This window comes from Schistocerca gregaria, chromosome 7, assembly GCF_023897955.1.
Source record: "Schistocerca gregaria isolate iqSchGreg1 chromosome 7, iqSchGreg1.2, whole genome shotgun sequence".
In the NCBI taxonomy this organism is placed as follows: domain Eukaryota; kingdom Metazoa; phylum Arthropoda; class Insecta; order Orthoptera; family Acrididae; genus Schistocerca; species Schistocerca gregaria.
Window position 1 is genome coordinate 359,079,213 of NC_064926.1, and position 22,901 is coordinate 359,102,113.

General features: G+C 40.3%; 1 protein-coding gene across 1 annotated transcript in view; it reads left to right on the plus strand.

Moving 5' to 3' along the window:
• Positions 1-1,841: 1,841 nt before the first annotated feature.
• Positions 1,842-22,901, plus strand: part of LOC126281747 (ragulator complex protein LAMTOR1) — a 58,826-nt gene continuing 37,766 nt past the window's right edge. Inside the window, exons 1-4 of the mRNA XM_049980933.1 lie at positions 1,842-2,018; positions 2,222-2,298; positions 3,344-3,433; positions 11,464-11,701. Of these exons, the coding sequence (XP_049836890.1) occupies positions 1,950-2,018; positions 2,222-2,298; positions 3,344-3,433; positions 11,464-11,701 (474 nt within the window). The 5' untranslated portion in view covers positions 1,842-1,949. The remainder of the gene's footprint in view (positions 2,019-2,221; positions 2,299-3,343; positions 3,434-11,463; positions 11,702-22,901) is intronic.

A 22,901-nucleotide genomic window follows, 5' to 3' on the forward strand; every position in this document is an offset into this window, starting at 1 on the left:
CAGTTTTTGTATGCCGATGTCATGCCAGCTCGCCGCCATGGTGTTCATAAAGTTATGGACCTCTTCTTTCACCTCGTCGTCGGAGCTGAATCGCTTTCTGGACAAATGTTCTTTTAACCTAGGGAACAGGTGATAGTCGCTGGGCGCCAAGTCAGGACTATAGGGTGGGTAGGTGATTATTTTCCACTGAAACTGTTGCAGGAGAGCAACGGTTTGCCTAGCGATGTGTGGGCGAACGTTGTCATGGTGAATGTGCACGCCCTTGCTCAACATTCCTCTTCCCCGGTTCTGAATTTCCCGTTTGAGTCTTTTCAGAGTCTGACAGTACCTGTCGGCGTTAATGGTGGTCGCAGTTGTCATAAAGTCGACTAACAATACCCCTTTCCGATCCCAAAAAACGGTTGTTATGACTTTACCAACAGACTGTATTTGTTTGAATTTCCACGGCTTTGGTGAAGAAGGATGCCGCCACTGGCGTGATTGTTGCTTGGTCTCAGGTGTAAAGTTGTATGCCCAGGTTTCGTCACCCGTGACAATTGAGTCCAAAAAGTTGTCCTGTTCAGCTGCAAGGCCGTGAAGAAATGCGCTGGAAGCATCAAGTCGTTGCCGTATGTGGTCCTCAGTCAGCATGCGTGGCACCCATCTTGTCCACACCTTCCGGTAGATCAATGTTTCCGTAAAAATTCTATGAGCGGTGCTTCGGGAGACCTCAGGAACCAACGTGCAGAGATCATCCAGGGTGATCCGCCGATCTTCACCCAAGCTTTGCTCAACCTACAACACTGTCTCCTCAGAAACCGACGGTCTCCCGCTCCTTTGTTCGTCGTGAATTTCGGTCCGACCAGCTGAAAACTCTCTACACCACTCACGAACATTTTTTACATCTATGCACGACTCACCATACACTTCCGTCAATGGGCGATGGATTTCAATCGGCGCAGTGCCCTTTGCGTTCAAAAACCGAATAACTGCACGCAGTTCGCACTTGGCGGTAACATCCAACGTGAGCTCCATTCTCAACGGCTGCCAGGCCAAGTCTGAGCGCCTCAGCACTGCGTTGCATTTTTACACCAGTGCTTGAAGCACTCTTCATAACAGTATGACCAACTGCCACTCAAACAGACCTTACTTTTGGGATTACCCTCGTACAGTGCTTAGCAGAGAAAGTACAGCGTTCAGCGTCGATGTAATGGGAATACCAACAATAATATTTATTGACCTCCTGTAACCTGCATTCAGCGCTGCTTCCACTTCGGCACACAAGACGCCTATCGCACCATCTACCGACACGAGAGAACCATCTGTTACATCGCCACCCATCACCGATAACCTGCCACAAACATCAGCAGTTACCCCTGACGGTTCCACATCAACAAAACCAGTCGTCACGCGATATGCATTTCACGACAGGATTAATCGCAAACATCATTAGCACTTGAGTGGTTGGGTGGGTGGGAGTGATGTAGAGGTCGTTCAGTGTCTGTGCATTATGGCTTAGAAGATGATTTCACTTCGACGTAGTATCTTTGACATCGCTTATTCCTTCTTTTATATAGTTATTCTATTATTGATTTTTCACATTGATGTATTCTTGGATTATGTTGCATGAAAACGCTATGCAAATAAATGTTGTCTTAACGTTCATTTCGGGCGAAGCGCAACATGTGGATTGGCCGACACCGAAGCAATCAGGCCGGTTGCATCAGCATTTCATTATCGGTAGCTAGATTCCCTCCTCCCCTTTGCTCTCGTAATCATAACGCTTATGTAATTTCTCAGTTCGATATCTGAATATGTGTTGCGAGTACTAAATCGATTCTTACTGAAAGATGGGTTCTTTACAAACGAAGCTCATTGATCGACTGAATCGAGCAAATGCAGTAGGGCGTCAGGTGGTGTGACAGGAGTCAGGTGTTGTGGTGGAAAGTCTTGTTTCTTGTTCGTAACGTATGTCGTTTGTACAAATACTTAAGAACATGGGATGTTGTTATAGTTGTAAAGAGGATAATTCGGTACAGGTGATGTAAAAGTCATTCGCATTTAGAAATGAGAAATTTATGTGATAAGACGATTGTACCCATGGATTCCTTTGCTTTAATTTGGATTACGAAGTGTGATATGCAATAACACTATGGTTGATGCGTTTCATCATGAAACCTAATTCATGTTTGTTTCCATAGTGCAAATATATATATATATTCAACAAAAAATATGCTTTTAGGGCGGGGAAGCAAACGAAAGGACACATCTTCTAGTGGATCCAGTGAGCAATAGTGCTGCAATCCAGAGAGTTCATAGGTCAGTATTGCTTGTATTTTTATTCCGTGTCGTTAGCAAGGCACAGTACGGCAAAGTCTCTTCTCTTCACCAGTCGGGCATTGTTCTGGTATCACTGATAAACATGTTTGCTATCTTGCGTTTGTTTACAAAGGGAAGAATGTGTAATTGACAGCACTGTTTGCTTTATGCAAGAGGATAAGGTGTCGAAGATAGTGCCCTTATATCTCCTGCGAAGTATTTAAATACCCCACAATTGGGAGCAAATACAATATCTTAAAATACTTGCACGCAGAAGAAATTACCCACCCAGTGGAATACTTAAAGAACTAGACTTCTGCAGTTAGAATTTTGTAACCAAACGCAAACTGTCGCAATACACAACAAATAATGAACACCTATCCGAATGCATTTTTAAGTTGATGTATAACATGCTTGAATAATGTTTATGTTGCTCTTTCAGTGGCTGCTTTTTGGCATGTAAATTTTGTTTTAGTTTCGTTGATTTGCAGTTATTTCGGCACTATCTGTGGATCGTTTTATTTGTGTTGCGTAACCTTAGAGGTGTCCGTGTACTCTCAAAGTACAGAATACCGCATTAGGGAACCAAGAGGACATCTTAAACATAATTTTGATGTTTTATTTGTGTTTAATTTATTTCTGAATTTCCACAAAGCAGGAAAAAGTGTTAAGGTTACTTAATGTGCGAATTGTTTTGGTTTTACTCAGTTGCATTACTTTACAAATGAAAACCCATGTGTAGTAGTACCATTTGGAGTTCTCTTATAACTTGGGGCAGTTATCACAAATGTATTTCGTGAGCTGATATTGGTACATTAAACCTGCTGAGAGCTACCACCATTCTGCTGGAATTGCTGATATTACTTTAGATAACGATCTGTCATAAATACTTTCCAAAGCCATTTGTTTGGAGATATACGGTGGGGAGGTAATGTTATTGGGTTAAAAAGTGTGTGTGAGATTTTCAATGGCAACAGTTAACATTGAACTTCATTTTCTCAAAGTATACTCATCAGTCATACATTGTTCTTCTATCCGGTTTCAGTGACGAATTCTTAACTCGGTACCCTAACTCTTTGCCCAAGAAGACAGATGAACAGTCAGCCCTGAACAGAATACTGCAAGAGACAGCCACGTATGTAAAAGAGCTTTTTTCTCTTTTATTTAATTTATTTTTATTTGCATTATTTATTATTTTCATAGCAAATAGCTTTTGATTAGTGCAGAACATTAGAATGAACTCAGTTCTGTTGCAATAGATGCAGGAGAATCTTCTCATATTATAAATAAAAGCTTGCAAGTGACTACCTGTATTCAAATTATAAACTGTTGTTACACCTTTTACACATATTGGCATTTTTGTTTTGTTTCAATAAAGTTTGTGATGCAGGTATTAATCGTATCATGACCTTGATTTTGTTGTTCCCCACGTATGATATATCCCATTTACTTTAAAAATACGTTTTATTTCTATTGACTAGAATGATGAGCCTGTAAGAACGCTCATGTCACATGAATGTTTGCCATAAACAGATTCCAAATACATTGCCTGTGGTTTGAATTAATTTTTCAGCATTGAAATTGTGCTTTTATTACTAAAAAAATTTTGTAGTAACGAAACTATGTAGCTTAAGTGAATAAATTGGTTTTCTATTATATTAATCTTATTCCGAGGATCCCGCAGAGAAGTGGTCTCTGGAATAGACATAATGAACAGGTTTGGTCAACATCCACATATGATCTGAAAGTATAAGAGGAAGTTGTACTTCATATGTATGAGTAGTGTGGATTGATGATATATCTGTGGGTGAAATAAATAATTAACCAAATTAACACAATCTGTTAAAATTTAGTGGTTGGTGATATTTACTTCCAGGAGGCAAAGTAGCTAGTACCAATGATAACACCTGGTGTCAAAATAGTAGTCCTATGTTTTAAACTTAATATTCTTTGTTCATGGAGACAAGGGCTGATTAGGATTTCGGAAGAGGGGGAGATCAGTGAAACTCTAGGTTGTAGGAGACAAGTGTTACAGGGATAAAGGGAGAAGGAGAACACCATCTGTTTCCCTCTTGGCGTACAGTCTGAATAACCTGATCCCTCTTTCTAAGTCTCAACCATACTGTCATTCCTTGCTGAAGAAGGAACAATATGTTCTCGAAGTTACAATTATTTTATGAAGGGGACAGATTGCTGCTAACCACATAGAGAGACATTGAGCTGCAGACAGGCATAATGAAAAGACTACTGCACGTTTAAGATATCGGCCAAAAGGCCATCTTCAGAAAATGAAGCTGTTGCAGTCTGACTTGCCAGACTTTTTTCATAAATGTGGTGCATGTTTCCTATTTCCAAAGAAGGCCTTTTGTTACCCTTAATCATTTCATTGTTTGTATTCCATAAAGGATTTTCCATTAATAAATAACAAGCTATGGATAGATATAAAAGAATGTACTCACGAAGTTGTGGCAGAAGAAATCACATGTAAAAATTGTGGAAATGTGCTAGCTTTCAGAGCAAGTGGCTCCTTCTTCCGGCAAAAGGTTGAAGGGGAAGGAAAAGGGACTGGCAAAGTTTAGGAAATGGAGCTGATCATGTTTTATAAGTGGCTTAGAACATTCGTGCTACATTTCATTGCCTATAATAATACTGCTTACTTGACAGACGTGCAGTCTAGGAATATTTTGCTTATTTGTCAAGAAATTTGACACTAAGAACAAAGTTTCCACTCTTCAAAATGCTCTAAATCTATATACTGCCAATCAGTATGATGATTATACTCTCATTAATAAGTGTGATACTGTATCAGATGACTTTTTGGAAGTCAAGTAGTACTGCACCTAATGACTGCCTGTTCCATGGCTTGTAAGGTGTAATGTGAGAAAAGTGAGAGTTGGGTTTCGCCTGACTGATGTTTTCGTAATCTGCATTGGTTGATAGGGAGGAAATCATTCGGTTAGAGGTATCCCATTATGTTTTAGTTAAGGTAATGTTCAAAGATTATAAAACAGATGAATGTTCAAGATATTTGACATTAGTTTTGAATATCACTACTTCTTGTAGATTGCTGTGACCAATGCTTTGGTCCAACTAATGGCCAGTTTTCTGCTATGGGGATCTATGGTATATTATGGTTAAGAATAGTAAATGCAGCTGCAAATTCTGTTTAAAATGTGACAGGGTTACCATGGGCCCCAAAGATTTTTTCAGTTTGAGTGATTTCAGCAGTTTCTTGCTGCCACCACTGACACTAATACCTGTATCACTCGTGTTTGCAGTAGTGTGAGAATTCAACTGGGCCAGTATGCCTGGATTTTCCTTTGCAAAGCAACCTTTGAAAGCATAGCCTTACCATCTTCATTTACAGTGTCATCCATGCATGTATGACACTAATCTTGGTGCCACTGACAACCATTACATATGATAATTTCTTTGGGTTTTGTGAGCTGGCTGTCAATAAGATTCTGCTTCAATAATCATTGAAAGTTTCATGTGTTGCCATTTTGACAGCCATGCGTTTTTGTTTGGAATTTTTCTATCTACAAAACTTTGTTCCTTGTTTTACGTTTACTGTGTAGTATTCACTGGTTCTCCTGAAATGACTGTATGCTGTGGAGTGTATGTCCTAGCTTTCACTTTTTGCTAGGTGCTGCATATCCAAAATTTACATCACCAGATGAATATGATACAGCTGTGTGGATAGACCTCTTTAATCTCTGGATATGCATTTTCTAGAACAATGTAAACCAGATAGCATATCAGCTCTTGTCTGCATTGCATAGCATCTCAGTTCTTGTCTCCATTGCTTATATAGCAATATAGAACAAGGGGGCTTTGGACTGGCCTTTTCTCATATCCTTAACTCTTCTAGCACTTGAAGGTCAATGTCTAGACATAAATTTGTTAATTCAGTGCAACACAATTCAAAAGAGAGAGAGATGAGACAAGACAGAACATAGAAAAAATTGCCTTTGAAGATTAGATGTTCTGAGGGTTGGTAAGTACAAAACATTATGGCTTATTAACATATTTAAATTAAAATTTAAAAAATTAAGTGAGGCCTGAAAAAGCAACTTTATGTTAAAGACCTGTTATGCAATTGATTTACCTAGTGATGAATACTTTGTTGTTGTTGTTGCCTTCAGTCCTGGAACTGCCTTGATGCAGCTCTCCGAGCTACTGTATCCTGTGCAAGCTTCATCATCTCCCAGTACTTACTGCAACCTACATCCTTCTGAATCTGCTTAGTGTATTCATCTCTTGGTCTCCCTCTACGATTTTTACCCTCCACGCAGCCCTCCAATACTAAATTGGTGATCCCTCGATGTCTTGGAACATGTCCTACCAACTGATACCTTCTTCTAGTCAAGTTGTGCCACAAGCTCCTCTTCTCCCCAATTCTATTCAATACTTCCTTATTAGTTATGTGATCTACCCATCTAATCTTCAGCATTCTTCTGTAGCACCACGTTTCAAAAGCTTCTATTCTCTTCTTGTCCAAACTATTTATCGCCCATGTTTCACTTCCATACATGGCTACACTCCATACAAATACTTTCAGAAATGACTTTCTGGCACTTAAATCTATACTCTATGTTAACAAATGTCTTTTCTTGAGAAACGTTTTCCTTGCCATTGCCAGTCTACATTTTATATCCTATTTTATACACCCCTCTACTTCGACCATCATCAGTTATTTTGCTCCCCAAATAGCAAAACTCCTTTACTACTTTAAGCGTCTCATTTCCTAAACTAATCCCTCAGCATCTCCGACTTAGACTGCATTCTATTATACTAGTTTTGCTTTTGTTGATGTTCATCTTATACACTCCTTTCAAGACACCATCCATTCCGTTCAACTGCTCTTCCATGTCCTTTGCTGTGTGTGACAGAATTAGTGTCATCGGTGAACCTCAGTTTTTATTTCTTCTCCATGGATTTTAATACCTACTCCGAACTTTCCTTTTGTTTCCTTTACTGCTTACTCAATATACAGATTGAATAACATTGTTGATTGGCTACAACCGTGTCTCACTCCCTTCCCAACCACTGCTTCTCTTTCGTGCCCCTCAACTCTTATAATTGCCATCTGGTTTCTGTACAAATTGTAAATAGCCTTTCGTTCTCTGTATTTTACCCCTGCCACCTTCAGAATTTGAAAGAAAGTATTCCAATCAACATTGTCAAAAGCTTTCTCTCAAGTCTACAAATGCTAGAAACGTAGGTTTGCCTTTCCTTAATCTTTCTTATAAGATAAGTCGTAAGGTCAGTATTGCCTCACGTGTTCCAACATTTCTACGGAATCCAAACTGATCTTCCCCGAGGTCGGCTTCTATCAGTTTTTCCATTCGTCTGTAAAGAATTTGCGTTAGTATTTTGCAGATGTGACTTATTAAACTGATAGTTAGGTGTTTTTCACATCTGTCAACACCTGCTTTCTTTGGGATTGGAATTATTATGTTCTTCTTGAAGTCTGAGGGAATTTCGCCTGTCTCATACATCTTGCTCACCAGATGGTAGAGTTTTGTCAGGGCTGGCTCTCCCAAGGCGATCAGTAGTTCTAATGGGATGTTGTCTACTCCCGGGGCCTTTTTTTGTCTCAAATCTTTCAGTTCTCTGTCAAACTCTTCATGCGGTATCATATCTCCCATTTCATCTTCATCTACCTCCTCTTCCATTTCCATAATATTGTCCTCAAGTACATTGCCCGTGGTGGTTGTGGTGGTGGTGGCGGTGGTGGTGGTGGTGGTTAGTGTTTGTCCCGTCGACAACGAGGTCATTAGAGACGGAGCGCAAGCTCGGGGTAGGGAAGGATTGGGAAGGAAATCGGCCGTGCCCTTTCAAAGGAACCATACTGGCATTTGCCTGAAACGATTTAGGGAAATCACTACATTGCCCTTGTACAGACCCTCTGTATATTCCTTCCACCGTTCTGCTTTCCCTTCTTTGCTTAGAACTGGGTTTCCATCTGAGCTCTTGATATTCATACAAGTGGTTATCCTTTCTCCAAAGGTCTCTTTAATTTTCCTGTAAGCAGTATCTATCTTACCCCTAATGAGATAAGCCTCTACATCCATACATTTGTCCTCTAGCCATCCCTGCTTAGCCATTTTGCACTTTCTGTCGATCTCATTTTTGAGACAAATTAAAATTTTTACTAACAACTAATGGTCCAGATTTTTTTTCAAGAAGTAAAGTTGTTGTATTTAGTTATGTTATATGAAAATAAACTAAAATTTGACAGAGATGTGAAATGTCTTTGTTAAATGAAAAACATTGCTGTTCAGGTCTTGAAAATAAAGTTTTTATTTTCTCTTTGATGTTTTTGTAACAAATTTTACTTTATTGTTAAATGGCAGCATTTTGATGCCAGTAGTAATCAAAAATAAACATGTTACTTTTATATAAAATTATGATTTAATATTTGCTACTAAAATGGGGGTTCACATGAAAGTAAAAAAGTCTGCAGGTGCGTTCTAGCAACTTCACGATTTTAGTTCTTACGCTGTGTATTCATCTACTAGCAAATATGTTTTGTACTTACCAGTGCTTGCTAATCTGCACAGGCAATTTTTTTGAGTTTTCTGGATTTGTGTGTTACTGATGTATGAAATTAATGTACAGACACTGACCTTAACATTCTGCAAATGCGAGAAAGCTGAAGTAGGCCAGTCCATAAGATCCATTTGTAAATGTGTTCTGAAGTAGTGACTTTTCCATGTAAAGCCTCTCATTGCAAAAATCCAGATAATCTTCGTAAAACCTGGCTGGTGAATTTTATGTTGGACGTGCATCACCAGTAGCTGGTGTTTGTTGTCATTTCTCTTTCATTTTCATTGTTAGAATGATCTTTTAATAATTTCTTATTCAGTTGTTGTTCCAAAAAGAAATGTGTTGCAGAGGTGCCATTGTGAATAGATTATCACACAATTAATATTAAAATTACAAAGAATGAAATTTTATCACACAGTTATATATTTTTATACAAATTTATCATTCGATGTATTTGTGCAAGCATGTGAAAAGGCTGTGAAAGCTTTTCAGTCAGATGTTGAGTCTTAGTCACATGTACACAAGCCCCTCAAATAATGCTAACAGTCAGTGGTACATCTCTTTTCAACATGTCCATATTTTATCAGTCTCTGGCATCCCGTTTGGACTGAAAATGCAACTGGTAACTATAAGTTACATAGAAATTGCGGGTAAAAATGGTTTAATACCTCATTCAAACATTATAGACAGTTTTGCTTTGTAGTATGCTATTAAAGCATGCTTAAAATATGCTGGTGTCCAGAATTACAGCAACAAAGGCAAATTTTGCAAGGTTGCATTTATTTTGCCACAAAACAGTACAAACAGGTATGGTAGAAACAATGCAAACAATACAGAACATAATCAACTGCAACATGAATAATGGTATACAAAAATGTTCTTCAGTTTGTTCCAATGTAATGGATTTGCACACACATTTTGACATCTGGTTAGTGTGCTCAGTATGGGGTGTGATGAGCTATGGCACCAATACAGGCCTGATAGTGGCGGGGCATATTGTGAATGATATCAGTGTCATATTGAGGCAATAACGCCCATTCTTCCTGCAGAGCTGTTCATAAGTCTTGAAGAATGGTTGGTGGATGCTGACGTGATGCAACCCATCTCCCTAGTGCATCCCAGATATGCTCTATGTAATTCAAATTTGGAGAATGAGCAGGCCACACCATGCATTGAAATATCTTCTGTTTCCAAAAAACGTCAACCACCTGTGCTTTATGAGGTCGAGCATTATCGTCTATCAGTACAAAGTCTGGGCTCACAACACCTCACAACCACCATGCATGAGATCCCAGATCTTCTCACAGTACCTGACAGCAGTTAAATCTTCCTTATTTGCCCGTATAATTTCATGAAGAATGTTAATGGTCAACATAATCACTGGCCGCACCATTAGGAATCCCCCTTGATATCGGTCTTTTTCCACAGTGTTTGGGTCCCAAATCATGTTCCATGTGCCCTCCAGATGCGAATACATTGAGAATCACACTCCAGAACAAATTGGGACTCATCTGTGAAAAGAACATTGGCCCTCCATTTGATCGTCCAGGTGGTATGTTGATGGCTCCACTCTAGACATTTCCTTCTGTGAAGACACGCCAAAGGCAATCAGACAACAAGTCTACAACAATAAAGACCGCACTGTTGAAGCCTTCCCTGCACTGTTTGCCTCAATATAACATGTCCAGGGGATGCTGTGAGGTCAGATGCCAGTTGCAGTGCAGTAGTAAGCCAGTACTTTCGTGCCCTTAGTCAAATAATGGCCCACTCTTTCTGATGTCACACATGGTCAGCCTTGTTTTGGTCTCCAGGATGCAGTTGTAGTCCCTCTGAACTGTCGCCTCATCTGAGAAGCAACAAAACAATTCACATTAAGCTATCAGGCCAAATCAGTTTGCGATGCTTGTGCTTCCATCCTTCCTATGGCCCTCCACAGCAGAGTGTTGGTAGGCATCTTCTCTGTGCCATACTGCATCATCTGCAACTGCGTACACAGCACTTGCGGGTGTGGGACTACACTGCAAACACTATCCCGCTTGATAGGTGCCTTGATGTCTTTGCTGATGTGGTTGCCCATTGATCGGAATGCCATTTTGCGTGCAGAACATGGTCATAATGACATCTGTTGACACTGAGCAAGGTGGTTAGCACACTGGACTCATATTTGGGGGGACAATGGTTCAAACTCACATCTGGCCATCCTGATTTAGATTTCCGTGATTTCTCTATATCGTTTCGGGCAAATGCCGAGATGGTTCCTTTGAAAGGACATGGCCGACTTCCTTCCCCATCCTTTGCTAACCTGATTGGACCTATGACCTCGCTGTTTGGTCCCCTCCCCCAAATCGACCAACCAACCATCTCTTGACAGTTCTTATGATTATATCATGAATTAAATTCAGGATGGGGAAATAGCAGTTTGTTGCATTAATTTTTGACACCAGTTTATTTTAGCCCTTGCAAGTTGACAAATTTCACATTGTACGCTATCTCCAGGCAATCATCCTAATTTATTTGTATGGTGTTAATGTTCTGAAGTTTTCATGAAACTGTTACATGTTATCATTTGCTGAGTTATGCACAGTTGTAAGCCACGTTATTTTAATTTTCTAGGAATGTGATTGACGTTTCTGCCCTGGGTCCACATGCTCTTGAACAGCACGAGTTCTTGGAACGTGTCAAACTATATGCCCAACGATTGCAGCAAGTGCAGCTTGGTTCAGCAGGCAGTGGACGGCGAGTGGTGGGTGCTGGCAGTATCCAACAGATAGCACAACCTATCTTAGCAGACGTGCCTGCTCCTGAAAGGTGGCTTGCTGCTCACCCACTTGACGCCAGGGACTTAGCGCTTGTGAGTGGCGTATTAGTGTTGTATTATATTCAGTCATTAGAATAACAGTTTCTCATTAAATACAGTGAATTACAGTCTAAATATAGTTTTTTGAGAAATGTAAATGCTCATCAGAATTTTTAAATTTTCAACAATATGGGATTGTGGGTCTGCCTTGATGCAAAACACTTTCGTTATTTATTTATCCCCCCAAACTAGTTTCTCCGACCAATATCACCATCTGCAGTGTATTCTTTGATTGTGAAACATGCAGAAATGTCATACTTATAAAGTGTTGTTAAAGGTTATTACACGAGTACTGTTTCATAAAATTATTTAAAAAGAGTCTTAATCACAGCCGATGTTAACTTCTGACCAGTTTCGGCCTTTTAATTACGGGCCGTTATTAGAGTTTGCACCATCTGGATGATGGCGATGGCCCCTGACCCACTGTAACTTAGGCCTCTGCAGTGGGTCATGCACCATCGTTGTCATCCAGATGGTGCAACTTTTGATGTTGGCCCATAATTAAAAGGCCGAAACAGGTCAGAAGTTGATATTGGCTTTGATTGAGACTGTTTTCAAGTAATTTTATGAAAATAAAGATCATTTTTCTCCGGCAATGTTACATACAATATGTTTACTGTTTTCTTCTAAATATTATTTCTGTGCCTAATTTCATAATACCTTATTTACTATACATCACAACATGATTTCCACAATTGTTGCTGCTCTTTCCAGCATATTTTCTGTGTTATTTTGTTGCTGCCACCTACCCCCATACCTCATGTCATCTGCTAGCGTATGAGTGCCTGTCATTGTGGTGTGGATACAGTTTTCTTGTGTATTAGGTTGTCACATAATTTGTTATGAACTCACATACATTGGGTGGATTGCGGCTAATTTTCGACACACAGAAACGTAACTTTCTCACCTTGTTAGTGATACAAAATATTATGCCATTTTGCTGTTTGTGTGTGTTGTGAGATATGTATTACATAATTGGGGGAAGGTTATGAAAATTGTAGTGGGATTCTGATGACTTCTGTTCAGAGTGTGTGTGTGTGTGTGTGTGTGTGTGTTAGTCTTAGAGCAGTAAAGTGTATGTTGCTGCAAAGTGTTACGTTTTCATTTACTATGGTTTTTTTTTTCTTCCACTATAGCCCTTTTGTATGTAATAATTTTCTTCTATTGTTAGTTTTCGGGATGTAGATCACTTTTGATATTTGTGGGGCTGTGATTTTTGTTCATTCTGTGAAAATGTAATGTGTATGTTCACTTGTTAGGGCTGTCGTATGTTCTGTATGCCTTGTTTGGAAATTTCTGCTAGTTTGTTGGAGATATTGGGCCTGACAGGACTTACATATGAGTTTGTATATTCCAACAGTGCTGAATCTGTCAGAGGTTCTTTTGTCTGGTGTTAGCCTTTGTTGTACATGTTGTTTGTTTTGAATGTTACTGTGATCCGTTGTGTTTTCAATATGTTTCCAGTTCTATGTGCTATTTTAGTGTGTACCATCTGTTTCTGTTTCCTGAGGTGATGTGGTGTGCTGTGTTGTCTTTGTGTTCTGCCTCAGGGTTTTCAGATCCTTTGGTTGTTCTCTTGAAGGGGTGGCCGTTATTGTTATGTTTCATTTTTACCTCATTGTTGAACTTGTTTGTGGTGTCTCTTTTTTAGTCTTTTCCAATAGTAATTTCTTTGATTACATTTAATCCTTGTGTGTAGTTTTCTGATTTAAGAGGTGTTCTGTTTAACCTGTGAGCATGTTTGTGAAGCTGGCATATTTGTGGACCATTGGAGCTATGGGTAACAGCGCTTGTGTACGTGGATTTTCTGTAAATGGAAAATTCATGTTGGTTGTTGTTTCTTGTAATTGTAAGATCCAGGAAATTTGGTTTCTTGTTTTTTCTTTTCCATTGTGAAGTGGATTTGTGAGTGTACTGTGATGATGTGAATGTATAGCTCTTATATCCTGTTTTGTGTTTCATCTCCGAGACAAATTGTCATCCACATACTGGTACTAGTAAATTATTTTGTACCCTTCCTGTTTTACAGTGATTGGAGGGGGGGGGGGGGGGCAGATTGTGCAAAGAAGGGTTCTTTCCTAAAAGCTAACAAAATTTTCAGTCTTGTTATGTGCCTGTCATGACTTGACACCTGTACTATTTGGGGAGTTATCTCTACTCCTACCTTATTTGCATTGTTACCACAATGATTTTTTTTAAAAAGTTGACAAATCTGAATCATTCTGTTGCTTCAGATTGTGAGGCTATGTTTTCAGGGTTGCCATAAGTTCTAGAAATCAGGCAAATATCAGAGAATTTCAAACATATCAGGGAAATTTAACAAAAAAGGCAGGAAAAATCTTGTTTTTGTCTCAGTAGATGAAATAGTTTGTTTACTGAGATGTCATGCATTGTCACTGTCTGGGCACAGCTGAGTACATGCTCGCTGCTTCCTATACCCTCATTCTTAATGCTTCTCCCCTTCCTACCACTCCCCTCAATTCAGTCAGTGCTGCCACCACTTCTTGCCATTAGCCTAGCAGCTGCCGTGTGTGTGTGTGTGTGTGTGTGTGTGTGTGAGAGAGAGAGAGAGAGAGAGAGAGAGAGAGAGAGAGAGAGAGAGAGAGAGAGACTGTTGTTACCTATGCTCATTAGTATTGATTCTCAGAGTATTTGCACAAGTTACCTGTTGCATGGGTTGATCACTGTGGTCTCATTTCATCAACATGGTATCTGTGACACACAAATACCTGGCCACAAGTGGACTTCCACAATGGGCCAAAAGAGCGGGCCATTTCTGCAAGTATCTCTTAACAGATTGGGCCTGCCACTTGCGCGCACATGGTATCAGAATCGTATGCTATGTTGCCACAATCAGGCATAAGAGTTGTGACTTGGAAGGAACACAGAAATAATTTTACACAGACCATGATTCTGTTTTGTTGTATAAAAATTCGTTATTTTCAGTTTCAGACCTTGATTATATTTTGTTGTATAAAAATTCATTTGCCATCATTGAACCTCCAATGGCATGTTTAAAAATGATTTGCTTCCATTTACAAGTGTCATACTGTGCAACTTTTACAAGAGCTATTTACATATTTTTAAAGTAACTGTATCTACCAATATTCTTCATCTGAAAAATTATAATGTTCTTATGAATTGGAACTGCTGTCATTCATGTTGATTCTGACTTGCTTGATATGAGGGACATTTTCAGATAGTTCATCTTTCTCCCAGTACTTTTTAATTTTCCTGGCATGTTTAATACACTTTTTCCATAGTTATTGAGTTATTGCACTTATCTGGAATATGTGTACCCCATTGTCTGCATGTAGTGTCACTCATGTGAAAGTGATAGAAAGTTTTCCAAATGATGGCAAATCATGTAACTGAGGTGTAACTTGGGTACCAACTCAGTATTCACCTTGTGAGATGTGGAGAAAAGACTAAAAACCAAATCCAGGCTGGCCGGCATGCTGACCTTCGATATTAATCCACTCAGTGGATTTGATCCAGTGCTGGTGCACCTGCCTGTCCTGAAAGTAGCACATTAACATGCATGTCTATCTGGGTGGGTTGAAAACTCACAGGGACAAGAAGCAAAAAGTCAGAAGATAAACCAAATATGACTGCTCCAGTGGATCCAGCCCCCATCCTCCCAGAGGTCGAGCCTAGGAATACCAATGAAGAGTAACAAATACAGATGGAATGCAACTCTGCAGCAAAGTTATTTGTACTTTCGTTTCTCCGTTGCTGCTTTTGCATATTCTAGTCCGACAGTTCCTTCAATGGAACCGTAACGGCTACCATTGCCACCTGGCTCAACTCAATCAGTTAAAGTTTACTTACTTGATAGTTTCTTTGTAGCTATGGTTATTTATTTTATAGATGGCATGGCATGGTACTCAGAAACCCAACCCATTAGTCTTAAAAACTACAAACCCTACTGGAGTGGTGAGAGGGCCTCAGAAGTCCGCATGCTCATATTGTCTGATACCTTCGAAGCTGCAGCTGTTCATGTCTCTTATCAGTTAGGGTAACAATATGTAATATCATATCTACCTGCCCCCCAGACAGATATATACTATATCAAGAGCTTATGAAGCTAATGGAACAGCTGCTTCCTCCTACTGAGTGAGGGGGCCAATGCCCACAATCCTCTGCAGCACACTGAAAAAACATCTGGCAGGGATTAAGCAGTAGAACAGATACTTTCGGAACTTGAAGTATGCATCCTTAACAGTAATAGGTCTGTCTAAAAAGTATCCGACCTTTGATTTTCCCGCACAAAATAGACGATAGTGCGGCGCCACTGTACACCGTAAAGGAAGAGACCTTTATGTGTATACATGAATTTTGTCCCCTCCTTCCAGCGCATCAGCTGCTGCCTGTCGGTTGCTGAGTGAGGTGCTACGCAACATGTTCATGAGATTACCGATGCTCTCAAGATCACTGAACGTGTTGAGAAAAGCTGCTGCATCAAATTTTGTCAAAAGCTTGGTGATACTCAAAACAAAACAATTCGTTAGATTCAGCATGTGTTTGGAGAAGATATGATAGGTGTAACACAAATTAAGGAGTGGTTCAGCCAATTCAAAAATGGCCACACGTCAGTGAAGAGTGACCAGCATTATGGCAGACCCCAAACTGCTCGGAGTGCAGCTCTTGTTGAGAGGGTGCAAAATTTGGCAATGGCAGATCGTCGTTTGACAATGTGGAAGATTGCTCAAGAGTGCGTAAAGAGTCTGCACATGCAATTTTGCGTAATGATTCAAACATGCACCAAGTGGCTGTGAAATTTGTGCCTGAGTTGTTGTTGCTGTAACAAAAAGACCTCCATTTTGACACTTCACAGTACCTTCTGGACATCATCAATACTGATCCTGGGTTTCTGAACACTGTGATAACTGGAGCTGAATCATGGGTGTACAGGTACGATCCAGAAACAAAAAGACAGGTGTTACAATGGAAGCATCCCAAGTCTCCAAGGCTGAAGAAATTGTGGCAGGTGCGAAGCAAAATCAAGATGACACTGACTGCATACTTTGATGTCCGTGGAATTGTGCATCATGAATACACACCAGAAGTACAAACAGTGGAAACGGAATACTATCAAGATATTCTCTGGCGACTCCATGACACAGTTCGGCGCAAAAGGCCAGACAAGTGGACAGCGAAAAACTGGCAAGTGCATCCTGAAAACGCCCCTGCATGTTCATCCCACTTGATCCAAAATTTCTTGGTCAAACATGGAATTACAGCCGTTTGCCACTCTCCCTACTCTCCAGACATGGCACCTTGTGGGTTCTGGTTGTTTCCAAAATTGAAGACACCACTGAAAGGATCCTGTTTCGAGATTAGAGAAGAGATAATGTGGAACATGCCGACGGAGCTGAACACCATTCCAAAAGCCTACTTCCAAAGGTATTTCCAGTGGTAGAAGGATTGGTGGGCTAAGTGTGTGCAAGCACAAGGGGCCTAGTTTGAAGGGGATTAGGGTCCCAACCCCCATCAGGTATTGGAAATATTTTTTATGGCCAAAGGTTGGATACTTTTTAGACAGGCCTCATAGAGCTGCGACACATTTCAGTATGGGCCATGGAACATACTCAGCCGTGTACCCTACAGTCTACAGCCCGAGCATCTTGCCCTTGATCCGGTGGTTCATTCATGGCGACCTCTACAACAGTGACCACTTTCCTGTTAGTCTCTCTTTCTCAAACTGCTGACCAATGGAACATTTGTCGCTGTCATAACTAAAGTTGGCCCTTCCAGGTGGTAACCTATGGCATAGTGGTCTGAAGAAATAGCTGCAGCTATTGGAGGGTTTCAAACAACTCAACAACAATGTAGACACCATCCTTCTGCTGGCATTTAAGATTTCAAGAGACTTCAAGAAAAGGCATGGTTTTTTTATAAAAAGGAGCAAGCACATGTGTTGGGAACAGTATGTATCAGTTTCAACATCTGTACTGATTCCTTAGTCATTGCTGAATGTTTCACAGCCCACTTTACCAAAGTGTCTGCGTGCAATAACTGCGATTCTAATTTCCTGACCTGAAAATGCCTGGAGGAGTAAAAATACTTACCCCTCTGTGCACAAGACATTGTCATACAGTGTTCCATTTAGTGAATGAGAATTTCACAGCACTTAAGCAGACTGGCACAACACAGCCACTGGATCTGGTAAAAGCTGTAATCAAATGCTTAACTGAAACTTCCTGGCAGATTAAAACTGTGTGTCCGACCGAGACTCGAACTCGGGACCTTTGCCTTTCGCGGGCAAGTGCTCTACCATCTGAGCTACCGAAGCACGAGTCCCGCCCTGTCCTCACAGCTTTACTTCTGCCGGTATCTCGTCTCCTACCTTCCAAACTTTACAGAAGTTTCATTTTCTGGAAAGTGAAAATCTCAATCTGCAAATGCTTAACTGCTGTAGCAACAATAGCATAAAACACATTCTTGGGTTTTTCGGTTGGATTTGGAGGGGATGGCGGAATTCCTTTCCAGCCCCCAAGTGGCAGAAAAGTGTTGTTATTCTTATCCTTGACCAGGAAGAGATCTGCAGATTTTGACTAATTTTTGAATAATCTTTCTAATGGGCTGTGTCCATTTTTAAGAAGAATGGTCAACAAACGACTATTGGTGCCTGGAAGCCAAAAGACATTTATCACAATTTCAAAGTGGCTTTTGAGTGTTACAGTCCATCACAGACCAACTGATTCATCTGGAATCTGCAGTGTGCAATGCTTTTGCAGAATCACTGTGGACAAGATCCATTGATTACTAGGTATTAGTGTGTGCACTGCCCTCACCATAATGCATCAACGCTTGAACAGTCGAAAAATCTGTGTGCAGTGGGTTCCCCCACCAGTTGACCGCCGAACAGCACAATACTTGAATGGTGCTGTCTTTGAATCATCTGCAACATTATCATGAGGAGGAATACGGCTTTCTGTTGCATATTGTCACATGTGACGAAACATGGTGTCACCATTTTGAACGAGAAAGAAAGCAGTGGAAACATCCAACTTCACCACCTCCAAAGAAATTAAAGGCTGTGCACACCAGTTCTGGTAAGGTCAAGACATCATTCTTTTTTGGGCACATTGCTTGTCGAGTTCCTGGAGAGGAACGACCATCAATGTCCAGCATTATCAAGCCACGTTACATAAGCTTAGACGAGCCATCAAGTCGAAACGCTGAGACATGTTGTCCAGTGGCACTATCCTCCTGCATGATAATGCCCGCCCACACATGGTCAAAGCGGTGAAGATGACATTGCAGCAGTTTTTGTGGGAAATGCTGGAACATCCACCTTACAGTTCCGACCTTTTACCATGTGACTTCCATGTGTTTGGACCTCTAAAACAAGCTATTCATTGACTTCGATTTGCAACGAACGATGAAATGTGTAACTGGATCCAGGCCTGGATCTGACAGCAGCCTACGTAGCTTCTTCAAGGACAGAATCAACCAGCTAGTGTCACAGTGGGATAAATGTGCTAACAGTTTTGGTGACTATTTTTGAGTATAAGTACTGTATATAACTAAGTTATTGAGTTAATAAAATCATTACCATCACTTTATGCTAGTGACCTGGTGTCATTTGAATGCCCCTTATACTGCCATAGTGGCCATCTGTCAGATTTATTTAGTATTTAACTCAAATAGACCTGCTTCGCCTGGTCTGTATTTTCAAATGCTTTCTGAGATCATCCAATCACTTAAGAACATAGTAAAAATGAACATTGAAAAATATATAAAAATATTATTTTACTCTCAAAATTACTAACAGATGCCAAAAAATATGTTTAAGTACTCTTAAATCCACTTAATTATTCAACAGTACCAAAATTTGAAATAAATTACTCTGTACCTCATTCATTTCTTTACAGACCACTGATAACATTCCAAATCATTAATAAATATCTGAGAACACTAAAGAAAACTCTGAACTTTTTAGAACATTCCTGGTATTTGTCTGCTGGATTTCTTGGCATCACAAAACTGGCACATACGATCCCTGCTTTCTAAGTGAATTTCACACAGTCTAACATGTCCCTGCCTCCTTTCCTCTGTGGGCTCTGGGATTAGAATTGGCTTGAGGTATTTCAGTGTGATGGTCCCCTGTAGGGTTTGACCTCCATTTTTCAAAAATTTCCCAAAGAGCGAGGCTATTGAAGAAGGGCGCCTTACATGGTGCATCATGTCCATCGCTCATTGAGATCCTTAGCCCACTTTCTTGTCATGGCATTGTAGTCCCACTAACCCACCATCTCTTGGGTGAGGACACCTTCCTGGATTCGTTTTCCTCCACCCACATTGCAGTGTTGTTTTCTGTGCCAACGACCTACGCTGAGGCCGAGAGGAAAGTAAAGTGCCTACATCCTGTGGGTATGACCTGCTCTTATGCCGCTGCTACGAGAACAGTTGTAGCCCAATCACTTTCGCGAGCTCCAGTTGGCTCTTAGAGCTGGAAGACTACACCTCCCCCTTGATGATGGGGGGCACTTCCCTCCCTGTTGCTACCACACCACCACAGAGAGCGTGGTGTATGCTCGACAGCACAACTTCGGCCTACACATCGTGCTGGTAAATTTTCATTGAGATATTCCATGACACAATTGTGGTAGTGAGACGGAGCACAATGTTTCTGAAAGTAAAACTTTTCATCGCCATACATATCACAGATGGCATGAAAATGGATGTCTCAAGCTTATGGAGGGGGTCATTCCACGTCAAGTCACCCAGGCCTTGACACCAACCAAGTCAGATTTTGATGAAACTTGGTACAATTACTTCTTTTATCATCATGAAAGCACTTGTGAAATTTTTTTGCTCTATCTCTTATAGTTTTTTATAAATTTTTAAAGTTTTTAGATTTGGCATTGTTTCAGCAGTCAGTAATCGTAACTTAAACATGTCCTCACAACTAAAAAAATTTGTATATTAAAGAATACTCCAGATGTTGTTGTTGTGGTGTCCAGTCCTGAGACTGGTTTGATGCAGCTCTCCATGCTACTCTGCCCTGTGAAAGCTTCTTTATCTCCCAGTACATACTGCAACCTACATCCTTCTGAATCTGCTTAGTGTAGTCATCTCTTGGTCTCCCTCTACGATTTTTACCCTCCATGCTACCCTCCAATACTAAATTGGTGATCCCTTGATGCCTCATAACATGTCCTACCAACCGATCTCTTCTTCTGGTCAAGTTGTGCCACAAACTTCTCTTCTACCCAATCCTGTTCAATACTTCCTCATTAGTTATGTGATCTACCCATCTAATCTTCAGCATTCTTCTGTAGCACCACATTTCGAAAGCTTCTATTCTCTTCTTGTCCAAACTATTTATCGTCCGTGTTTCACTTCCATACATGGCTACACTCCATACAAATACTTTCAGAAACGACTTCCTGATACATAAATCTGTATTCGATGTTAACAAATTTCTCTTCTTCAGAAATGCTTTCCTTGCCATTGCCAGTCTACATTTTATATCCTCTACTTTGACCATCATCAGTTATTTTGCTCCCCAAATAGCAAAACTCCTTTACTACTTTAAGTGTCTCATTTCCTAAACTAATCCCTCAGCATCTCCGACTTAATTAGACTACATTCTATAATACTCATTTTGCTTTTGTTGATGTTCAACTTATACCCTCCTTTCAAGACACTATCCATTCCGTTCAACTGCTCTTCCAAGTCCTTTGCTGTGTGTGACAGAATTACAGTGTCATCGGCGAACCTCAAAGTTTTTATTTTTTCTCCATGGATTTTAATACCTACCCCAAATTTTTCTTTTGTTTCCTTCACTGCTTGCTCAATATGCAGATTGAATAACATCGGGGAGAGACTACAACCCTGTCTTACTCCCTTCCCAACCACTGCTTCCCTTTCATGTACCTCGACTCTTATAACTGCCATCTGGTTTCTGTACAAGTTGTAAATAGCCTTTCGCTCCCTGTGTTTTACCCCTGCTACCTTCAGAATTTGAAAGAGTATTCCAATCAACATTGTCAAAAGCTTTCTCTAAGTCTACAAATGCTAGAAACGTAGGTTTGCCCTTCCTTAATCTAGCTTCTAAGATAAGTCGTAGAGACAGTATTGCCTCACGTGTTCAAACATTTCTACGGAATCCAAACTGATCTTCCACGAGGTCGGCTTCTACTAGTTTTTCCATTCGTCTGTAAAGAATTCGCGTTAGTATTTTGCAGCTGTGACTTATTAAACTGGTAGTTCGGTATATTTCACATCTGTCAACACCTGCTTTCTTTGGGATTGGAATTATTATATTCTTTTTTAAGTCTGAGGGTATTTCGCCTGTCTCATACATCTTGCTCACCAGATGGTAGAGTTTTGTCAGGACTGGCTCTCCCAAGGCCGTCAGTAGTTCCAATGGAATGTTGTATACTCCGGGGGCCTTGTTTCGACTCAGGTCTTTCAGTGCTCTGTCAAACTCTTCACGCAGTATCGTATCTCCCATTTCATCTTAATGTACATCCTTTTCCATTTCCATAACATTGTCTTCAAGTACATCGCCCTTGTATATACTCCTTCCACCTTCTGCTTTCGCTTCTTTCCTTAGAACTGGATTGCCATCTGAGCCCTTGATGTTCATACAAGTGGTTCTCTTATCTCCAAAGGTCTCTTTAATTTTCCCGTAGGCAGTATCTATCTTGCCCCTAGTGAGATGTGCCTCTACATCCTTACATTTGTCCTCTAGCCATCCCTGCTTAGCCATTTTCACTTCCTGTCGACCTCATTTTTGAGACGTTTGTATTTTTTTTTTTGCCTGCTTCATTTACTGCATTTTTATATTTTCTCCTTTCATCAATTAAATTCAATATTTCTTCTGTTACCCAAGGATTTATACTAGCCCTTGTCTTTTTACCTACTTGATTATCTGCCGCCTTCACTACTTCATCCCTCAATTCTACCCATTCTTCTTCCACCGTATTTCTTTCCCCCATTCCTGTCAATTGCTCCCTTATGCTCTCCCTGAAACTCTGTACAACCTCTGGGTCTTTTAGTTTATCCAGGTCCCATCTCCTTAATTTCCCACCTTTTTGCAGTTTCTTTAGTTTTAATCTACAGGTCATAACCAATAGATTGTTCCTAAATCTGTCTTACCATTATATAATCTATCTGAAAGCTGTCAGTATACAGCCTTCTTTTATGATTAACTTGTGGTCTGTGCAAAATTCTACCA